This window comes from Geotrypetes seraphini, chromosome 4, assembly GCF_902459505.1.
Source record: "Geotrypetes seraphini chromosome 4, aGeoSer1.1, whole genome shotgun sequence".
Taxonomy (NCBI): Eukaryota; Metazoa; Chordata; class Amphibia; order Gymnophiona; family Dermophiidae; genus Geotrypetes; species Geotrypetes seraphini.
In genome coordinates, this window is record NC_047087.1 from 9,393,409 (window position 1) to 9,404,002 (window position 10,594).

At 46.6% G+C, this 10,594-nt stretch overlaps 1 protein-coding gene across 7 annotated transcripts in view; it reads left to right on the top strand.

Moving 5' to 3' along the window:
* Positions 1-10,594, top strand: part of GALNS (galactosamine (N-acetyl)-6-sulfatase) — a 92,552-nt gene extending 81,958 nt beyond the window's left edge. For all 7 annotated transcript variants that reach the window (XM_033941342.1, XM_033941343.1, XM_033941348.1 and 4 more), the window contains 2 exons: positions 7,047-7,164; positions 8,281-10,594. In XM_033941342.1, the coding sequence (XP_033797233.1) occupies positions 7,047-7,164; positions 8,281-8,367 (205 nt within the window). In that variant the 3' untranslated portion in view covers positions 8,368-10,594. The remainder of the gene's footprint in view (positions 1-7,046; positions 7,165-8,280) is intronic.

Below are 10,594 nucleotides of genomic sequence, written 5' to 3' on the forward strand. Positions count from 1 at the left end.
ATGGGTTACTCTGCTAAAAACAAAGAAGAAGACTCCACCGGCTCGGCCTTTCAGACAACAGTCGGCCTATCAACGCCGTTATGTGGCTCGTCCCTTGCCATCAGCTCCCCAACAACCTAGGCATCAACGTCAGCAACAACGACAGATCCCTAGGCCACCACAGCAGCAACCTGCGAAGCCACCTACACAACAGAAATCTACACAGCCCTTTTGACTTAGTTCTCCAGGGCATAGCCAGCTACCTACTATCTGCCCACCTACCTCAACCTATAGGTGGCCGTCTTTCTTTTTTCCTCAGCCATTGGGAGATCATCACCTCGAATCAATGGGTCCTCAACATCATCCGCCACGGCTACTCTCTCAACTTTCAGACACTTCCTGAACAAAGTCTGCCAAGAGAGTCTGCTTTGAACACTCCTCAGTCTTCCCTCCTTCTTCAGGAGGTTCAATCCCTCCTCCTTCTGAACGCCATAGAGGAAGTTCCTCTAGATCAAAAGGGGCAGGGATTCTACTCCCGTTACTTTCTAGTTCCCAAAAAAACAGGAGATCTCAGACCCATTCTGGATCTTCGCGATCTCAACAAATGCTTGGTCAAAGAGAAATTCAGAATGCTTTCTCTGGCCACTCTTTACCCTCTTCTCAATCAAGGCGACTGGCTATGCTCCCTCGATCTCAAAGAGGCATACACTCACATACCGGTCAATCTGGCCTCCAGACAGTACCTCCGCTTCATGATCAATCACTGTCATTACCAATACAAGGTGCTGCCCTTCGGTCTTGCCTCCTCTCCAAGAGTGTTCACCAAATGTCTGATTGTGGTGCCTGCCTTTCTACGCTCTCACCACCTTCAAGTTTTTCCTTACCTGGACGACTGGTTAATCAAGGCCACTTCCCCTCAGACAGTGCTCCTTGCCACCAACCAGACCATCCTGTTTCTGCAACTTTTGGGGTTCGAGATCAATCTACCCAAATCTCATCTCATCCCCACTCAGAGACTTCAATTCATTGGAGCGGTGCTGGACACAGTCCTCATGAGAGCGTTCCTGCCGTCCAACCGTCTTCAAACTCTACAATCTCTATGTCAGCAGGTACTTCCACTACGCTCCATCTCTGCCAAGCAAATGATGATACTCTTGGGTCACATGGCCTCCACAGTTCATGTCACACCCTTCGCACGTCTTCACCTGCGCACTCCGCAATGGGCCCTAGCTACCCAGTGGTCCCAAGCGACGGATCCTTGCTCACGACACATCTCTGTGACATCATCTCTTCGTCAGTCTCTACAATGGTGGTTGATATCCTCCAATCTCTCCAGAGGTCTTCTGTTCCATCTACCTCCTCATCACCTTGTCATCACCACCGACGCCTCCCCTTATGCCTGGGGAGCTCATTTGAACGAGTTCCAAACTCAAGGCCTTTGGACAGCCCAGGAAATGAAGCATCACATCAATTTCCTGGAACTCAGAGCAATGTTTTATGCCCTCAAGGCCTTCCAACATCTTCTCTTTCCTCAAGTCCTCCTGCTATGCACAGACAATCAAGTTGCGATGTACTACATCAACAAGCAGGGTGGAACAGGCTCACGCCTCTTATGCCAGGAAACCCAGAGGATTTGGAATTGGGCCACAGCTCACCAATTGTTCCTGAAAGCTATCTACATTCAGGGAGAACAGAATTCCTTAGCGGACAAACTCAGCAGAATTCTCCAGCCTCACGAGTGGACACTCGATCCTTTAACTCTGCAGTCCATCTTCGCTCAGTGGGGCACTCCTCAGATAGACCTCTTTGCAGCTCCTCACAATCATCAGCTGCCCCTATTCTGCTCCAGACTCTACTCTCCTCACCGTCTGGCAGCGGATGCATTTCTCCTCGATTGGTCCAATCTGTTCCTGTACGCTTTTCCTCCTCTACCTCTCATGTTACGAACCTTGTTCAAGCTCAAGAGGGAACAAGCCACCATGATTCTGATTGCTCCACGGTGGCCCCGGCAACATTGGTTCTCCCTTCTACTTCAACTAAGTTCCAGGGAGCCTTTTCTTCTTCCACTGTTTCCTTCTCTGCTTACACAACATCAGGAGACCCTTCTGCATCCCAACCTTCAGTCTCTGCACCTGACAGCTTGGTTTCTCTCGGGCTGACATCTCATGATACTCTTTTGTCTCAACACGTTCGTTCCATTCTGGATGCCTCCAAGAAACCGGCCACTCTGCAATGTTACCATCAGAAATGGACACGATTTTCTTCTTGGTGTCTTCTGCATCATCATGATCCCACTTCCCTTGCAGTGGAGACCTTGTTAGATTATCTTCTTTCTTTGTCTGACTCTGGTCTCAAGTCTACTTCCATCAGAGTTCACCTCAGTGTTATTGCTGCTTTTCATGAGCCAGTTCATGGGAAACTTCTCTCAGCTCATCCTTTGGTGTCCAGATTCATGCGGGGTCTTTTCAATGTGAAACCATCTCTTAAGCCCCCTCCTGTGATCTGGGATCTCAATTTGGTTCTTTCCGCCTTAATGAAGCCTCCGTTTGAACCTTTGGCTACGGCTCCTTTCAAGTTTCTCACTTGGAAGGTACTCTTCCTTATTGCTCTCACCTCTGCCAGGAGGGTCAGTGAGCTCCATGCACTAGTAGCTGATCCACCTTTTACAGTCTTTCATCATGACAAGGTGGTTCTGCGTACACATCCAAAGTTTCTCCCTAAGGTTGTCTCTGAATTCCATCTCACCCAATCTATTGTTCTGCCTGTCTTCTTTCCGAAACCTCACTCTCATTCTGGAGAACAGGCTCTACATACTTTGGACTGTAAGCGGGCTTTAGGTTACTATTTAGACCGTACTAAGCCCCACAGATCATCACCCCAACTCTTTTTGTCCTTTGATCCAAATAAATTGGGACGTCCTGTTTCTAAGCGTACGCTGTCAAATTGGCTCGCAGCATGCATTTCATTCTGTTATGCTCAGTCCGGACTGACACTGGAAGGTTCTGTCACGGCCCATAGAGTTCGAGCTATAGCAGCATCTGTAGCTTTCCTCCGTTCCACTCCTATTGAGGAAATCTGCAAGGCTGCTACTTGGTCCTCAGTTCATACTTTTACATCTCACTATTGTCTGGATGCATTCTCCAGACGAGATGGACACTTCGGCCAATCTGTTTTGCAAAATTTGTTTTCCTAATGGCCAACCTTCCCACCATCCCTCTTTTTGTTAGCTTGGAGGTCACCCATCAGTCAAGAATATGCTGCCTGCTTGTCCTGGGATAAAGCACAGTTACTTACCGTAACAGGTGTTATCCAGGGACAGCAGGCAGATATTCTTGCGTCCCACCCACCTCCCCGGGTTGGCTTCTTAGCTGGCTTATCCTAACTGGGGACCGCGCGCCTCCGTCGGGCGGGAAGGCATTCGCGCGTGCGCGGTACGGCCTGCTAGAACTTTCCAAGTTCTTAGAGTGCAATCACTCTAAAATTATCCGTACCGGGGCTCCGTCGGTGCCATCACCCATCAGTCAAGAATATCTGCCTGCTGTCCCTGGATAACACCTGTTACGGTAAGTAACTGTGCTTTCCTTGGGTTTTGGCCAGATACTAGTGACCTGGATTGGCCACCATGAGAACATGCTACTGAGCTTGATGGAAATCTTGGAATTCTAGAATCTTGTTGCTTTCTGGGATTCCGGAATCTTATTATTCTTTGAGATTCTGTATGGAATGTTGCTACTCTCTGGGTTTTGGCCAGGTACTAGGGAACTGGATTGGCCACCGTGAGAACGGGCTACTAGGCTTAACATTCATTCCATTTACTGAGTTGCATGACACCAGCTGCAGAAGTCTAAGAGAACAAGTATTCTATGAAATTATCATGTAAACTGGGAATGTCCAAGAACCACCCACTCCCCTCCCATGTTCATAATCCCTAACAGTTGCACGCTAAAGAAATTACATGCTGAGGTTAGTATATTAGCTAAGGACATTCAGTCTGTGCAGAACTGAAATTATTGGTTCTTGGCCAATTAGCACCTAATTTTACAAGTTTATATGCATAAGTGCCATTATAATATACCCTGAAGGTGCAATTTTATGCACAAAGTGTGAAAATGTGCATGAGAGTGTGTAGAATTAGGGTCTGCTCCTAGCAGTGCCCTCTGGTGGAGAAGGGCTGTCACACGGTGTGTAAATGAAGTCTTTAAATCACCTTACAGCAGGGAGTGTCAAACTCAATCACATAAGGGGCCGAAATCTAAAACATAGGCTAAGTTGCGGGCTGAATTTTTTATTAAGATACTTTGGGGTTCTTTTATTAAGGTACGCTAACTGATTTTGCATGCACTAAATGTGCACCTTAATAAAAGTATTGGGTGGGGGGAGGGTTTCAAATATATGATCTTATAATGAATAGAGGGATTTGAAGGAGGGTGGGGTGAGGGTTACATTTCTACTTATAAGTCAGTGTTCCCGCTAAGGTGCGCTGGCCTGCGCTCGCGCACAAAATATTACATCGCAGCGCAAAGTTTCTCTTCACAGCGCACACACGCGTCGCAAAGGTGAGGTAAGGTAAGGGGACGCATTGGGGGGATTGCACTTCCCCACAATTGCCATGCTTCGGTTCCTCTTCTTCCTTCCTTCCTCCCCCCCCCCCCGCGGGACCCTGCGGCACCATCAACTCTTACTCCCTCTAATGTCGGCCCTGCAGCTCCAGACTTCCTCGCACCTTCTCCCCTCCCCCTTTGGATCGCTATTATTTTAAATGTTATAGCCGCGGAGCTGTATCCATCAGTGGAGATGTCTAACCTCGGCCTGCCCCGGAACTCTTACTGCAACAGTGACTTCCTGTTCCTGCCTAGACGGGCGGCTGCTGCAGTAAGAGTTCCGGGGCAGGCCGAGGTTAGACATCTCCACTGATGGATACAGCTCCGCGGCTATAACATTTAAAATAATAGCGATCCAAAGGGGGAGGGGAGAAGGTGCGAGGAAGTCTGGAGCTGCAGGGCCGACATTAGAGGGAGTAAGAGTTGATGGTGCCGCAGGGTCCCGCGGGGGGGGGGGGGGGGGGAGGAAGGAAGGAAGAAGAGGAACCGAAGCATGGCAATTGTGGGGAAGTGCAGAGCTGCAGGGAAGAGTGTTGCGGTACCCAGCTGGAGGGAGAAGGAAGATGAGGGAGGGAATTAAAGGAGATGCCAGGGCTTGGAGCATAGGAGGAAGGTATGCCAGTCTAAGGGAAAAGGAAGGGGGAGATGTGAGAGCATGGAGGGGGAGCGAAAGATGGAAGAAAAGGAAAGGAGAGAGATGCCAGAGAATCAGGGAAGGGGAGATACCAGACTATGAGGAGAGGTGTGGGAGAGGGAAGGCGAGGAGAGAGATGCCAGACCAATGGGGTGAAAGGAGAGATGGAAGGGGGAGGCATACAGTTTCTGGAAGGGGCATAGAAGGAGAGAAGATGCCATATAGGGGAAGAGAGACGGCAGACAGTGAATGGAAGGAAGAGAGTTACAAGAAGATGAGGAAAGGAGAAACCACAGAAGACAAAGGTAGAAAAAAATTTCTATTTATTTATTGCTTTAGGAGACATGTGTCACTGTTTCTGTGAAGCATTGTATGCAGAGTCCAGCTTCTTGCTGGTTCAATTTAACCTTTGTCTATGTATTTTTATTTTATCCCCCCTTTTACAAAACTGTGAAGCGTTTTTAGCACCAGCCTTGGTGGTAGCAGCTCTGATGCTCAGAATTTTATGAGCATCAGAGCTGTTACCTCCGTAGCTAAAATCCACACTACAGTTTTGTAAAAGAGGGAGGGGTTAGTTTGTGATTACATATTCCTTACTAGGCGAAGGTGTTTTCTGTGTTCTGTGTGTTCGAAAGACATGGTTTTCTGTTAGGATTGACGGTGTAGGATTGATCTGTGCTGGTCTGGCTTGTTTAGTTTTACAATGGGTGTATTGATGTACTGCTCACTGCAATATGTAAGATGCTGCCTTTTCCTAGGTACTCATGTGTGACGTGTGGTTTGTTACTAAAAATCATGTTTTTCTTACAGATGGGGGGGGGGGGTGCCAAAAAATGATAGGCCCCGGATGTTACATATGCTAGGTACGCCACTGTATGTAAAGATACCAGAAAGCTGGCGTAGCAAAAACTTCTAAGTTTTGAGTATTTAACCCTCCCACAATCTCACGGGCACTCGTTTCAAGTTTATTGAGATTTTGATTTAAACGCAATATCAAATATTTTCAATGCGTATAACAAAAATAAATTTGGGGAAATAAATAAAACCATTTGAACCAGTGTTCCCGCTAAGCTGCGCTGGCGTGCGCTGGCGCACAAAATATTACATCGCAGCGCACACGTTTCTCGTCACAGCGCACGATCGGAAGAGGCGTACGGCAGATGGCAGGGCGGCGAGAGGAGAATCGGGCGAGTTGGCTCATAACTTGCTGGCGCCCGATATTTTTGGCTCACGGTGAAAAAAGTTTGCTCACAACACCCGCCCGCTTAGAGGGAACACTGGTGATAAGATGTTCAAGTGCTCAGACTAATTGTGTTTATAATGAATATTTTGTACACTTGATGAAAGTTTTAAAATGAATAAAGAATTAAAAAGAAAAAGAAATTTGATGAGTCATAGTTTGAATCTGTGGTGATATTTTGGCCATATTCCCAATGAAGCCGATGCCAGTCCACACTCAAGGAGCAGTCGGTGGAAGCCGAGCGTGTGGTGCAATGGCGGGCATTGGTGCTTAGCTCTCCTCCTTGTTCCCTGAATGGTTTGGTGGTTTTCCAGACAGAGAAATTCTATAGTTTTAAGTGCAGCGCCTCCAGGGCCTCAGTTTTTCTTGTGCGAGTCAGCTGAGAAATATGTGAAAACCTGAACTGTTGTTTGAGCAGTGTGCGTTGTCTATGGTTTAACCTCCTTCCCCTTTTCCTAAAAGCTAAATAAATAAAAACACTCCTGCTTAATGTGATCTAGAGGAGAATATACATATCTATAGGAATACTATGTTTGGCTGTATCTGCTGTCTGTACTGAAGAATCCTTGTTTTCCCTTGCCTGCTCTTCTAGTGTGACCAGTGCTGAGTACCAGGATGCCATGAAAATTATATCAGCCACAGTAGAGAAGCATAAGGAAACTCTGATCCCCGGAGAGCCCCAGCTGAACATGTGTGACCTGGCTGTCATGGTAAAGAAGCAAAGGCTACCTCTTCTGCTCTCGTAGTCTTTGTGCCTGTGGTGCCATCTTCCCTATAATAAGGCAAATTTTCCAAGAGAAGAGACTGGTTAGGTTGGGGGCCAGAACAACTCTTTGCTGTGCAGCTGGGAGATGCTTCATTTCTCTTAATTCTACAAAGGCTTCCTTCATTCACTGTGTATCGTGCAGAGGCTTTAGAAAAATGCTACTTTGAGTCCACACTTATGCTGTAGATGCACTTGTCATTACTGCAGAGACACACACTACATGCAGTGTGCAGTTGGTCTGACCTAATTACATCTCCCACAAACTGATACATACCCTGCACCTATCTCAGGCTTATAGATCTGAGAATCAAGGTGGCAGCTTTAACTGCAGGTTCACCCCAAAACCCAGATTTCAGGCAACGTATCGGCTTGTTTTGAGGTGAGGGGTTCCTGGATCAGAGAGCTGACTGAGAGGAGAACAGGTTTCTCATTGATCTAGAAACTCTTAATGCTGAGTTCCTTTTTCCTATCATGGCTAGAACTGAAAATGGAACACCAAACCCCCACTGCTCTCCCCCCACCTCCCCATTCCAACCTGGTACCTTTTTAACTAAACTAGCAATAGGTGAGTTTGGCATATGTAGAAATGACAACAAAAGATCATAGAAAGGAGACACACAAGTCAAATGCATTCAGCATCTGAGTAAACATGCTAAATAATTGAAGTGGCCCCTCTGCTGAACCTGCCATGTAAGATAGGTCATCTGGAGGAGAGACAGCCAGGGGTTGTTCCAAAGAACAACTGGTTTAGAAGAAACAGATGTTTTTCCAGTTCTCTGGAACTGTCCTTGTGTGACTCATTCAGGGCCAGCTGTGGTGAGGGGCTTTTCCCATTTTCTAACTGTGGGAAAAAGCTTAGTGTGCCCAGCTCCTAGGACACACAGAGAGAAACTGTGGGGGTTTTGCTGGTGTTCCAATGCCCTCTAGTGGGAGTTCACAGCATTGACAGGGAGAATGGGAATGTGTGTAAAGGCTTCCTGCCCCTCACACAAATGCTGCTTGTTTCCTAGATTTTGGTCTTACTAATTGTAATGATGTGGTTGTTTTGTTTTTCTCACAGAACTGGTCTCCCCCTGGCTGTGAGAAGCTGGGCAAGTGCTTGACTCCTCCACCGTCCAAACCTTGGAAATGCCTCTGGACACATTAAGGGCTGCTGCTGAGATGCCAATGTGCTAGACCCAAATTGCTTATTGTTCTCTAGGTGCTGAGAACCCTGCACTGTGGCACTTTAGCTCTTCTTTAATTTACGGTAAATACAAGAGATTTACTACAAATGAAAAATGAATAGGTGCTTTATAAAAAGTTGTGTTTTCAGAGGGGTGACTTCTTCCTGTAAAATCACGTTACCTTTGCAGACTTGGACTGGCACGTGCATGGTACTCATTTCATGCCTGGTTAACCCAAGTGTGGGTATGTGGCGTACCTGCAACATAAAATTCTACCTGTGATGTCTTTCACTGGAAAGCTGTAACTCATTACCCTGACTGGACACCAGCTGCTGCTGACCTGCTCACTGATTTTTCCGGTAGTCAGATGGGTGAGCAGTACGCATCAGAGATGCTCTAGCACCTGCTGTTAAGGTTATAGCAGAGTGCTTTCAGGGACTTTAATTTGAAAGGCTCAGAGGGGAACTCAACCATAGCTATTTACTGGGTGAAGTCACCGTGCAAAGAGTGAATGTGGACTTAGGACTTGGAGACCACTGTTAGAGGCATGAGCTGCACCTGTCTCTGGGGTCAGGTTTTGTGGCTCTAGGAAAATTCTGCTTTGCAGTGGGTGCTTGGAAAACAGAAAGGAAGGGTGGTGGGAGAACTGTGACTAATCAGGACTGATATTTCAAAATCACCTCTGGAGCGGCTGCAGCCACACTGACTCAACTCCCTGGCGTTTTACCAGGTTGAAGGGGAGGGGACGTGATAATTCCAAAAGATATACTTTTGGCAAAGGTCTGAGTCAGTGCTTTTGAACTAAAGCCACAGAGTCAAGGCTAAAGACACATGTACATTGGGTTACACACTATGAACCAAACCCCCCCCCCCCCCCCCACACCCCAAAATGGTTTTTTTTCATATCTTCCACAGAACACAGCCAATTCTTATGACATTTAATGCATCGTGTCCTGAATGAAGTTAATATAAAATGTTGTGAATATTTCCCACCACATCACAACACTACCTTGTGAAAATGAATTGTGAACTGAATAAAAACGAATGAAAAAGTTTTATGGCATATCTTGCAGAAAAATGTTAAGTTAAAGAGTAATGTTTCAGTTAAGCAGATGTTCGAAGTGTGCTCCCTTTGCATGAAGGCACGCCTTCAGCCTTGGCCACCACTAATCTATGGACTTGTCAACGACGCTCTGCCTCAGCTCATCCCAAATAGATGAGGTGCTGTTTAAGGTCTTTGACATCCGATATTGCTGTCTGGTACCGTATTTCCCCACATATAGGCCGCGGCCTATGTATGGGTTTTGCAAGCCGGTCCAGTGGGTGCGGCTTGCATATCTGGGGCGGCCTACACAGCATTTTAAAATCAGCCCCCCCGCCCTCCCTTACTTCCCTCGCTGGCGGCGGTCTCCTTGAATCGCACCACCAGTGCTGCAGAGCAGGAGCGATCTTTGCGTCTGCAGGCCGGCCCTGCACTGCTGAACTTATCCGCAGGGGGCAGGTTATGAGTAGAGAATGGCACACAGTGTCACTTGTGTATCTGTGCAATTGTAATCCAGTAAGTGCAAACTCTCAATTTGTGGTGAAAAACTTTTCTGCACAATAACTGCTGGGCATATCCCTACAATTATTGCACAGCCTTTCTACTCGCCCATACTTACTTCCTTAAAGGGCAGTCTAGCACTTTAAGTGCAAAAGCTTACCACAAAGGCAAAAGGGCCCTAAAATTTCATATGTGGTTAAGATAAGGGTGGGGGGGGTCTTTTGGAACAGGACTTTGCAGCTATGATTTCTTTAGTGTTCCACACTTGGGGTTAACATCTGGGAGTGATCAAGGGCCTTTTCTTGTGGCATAAATTACTATCATACTTACAACAAATGGATGGTTGAAATAAATATAAGCAGCTTTTGAAGACATGTGCAGGGTTGAATCTGGGTAAACGATTCCCATTTATTTTGGTGTTGGCTTTTCATAATTTTGATTGTTTTATGACTGTTCTTGTGTAACCTGCTCTGATTTTGAGGGGAGGATGAGTAAGTATAGAAATAAATCATAAGAAGTGAAGGAGACTCTGAGGGAGTCAGCCAGGCCTGTTCCCTGTGTTCCTGTACTTTGGAAACATTTTCAGAATTTTATAGACTTTTAGGAACTTGTCTAAAGCTTTTTTGCAGTAACAGACTAAAATAAAAACATTTTTGTGATTTGTA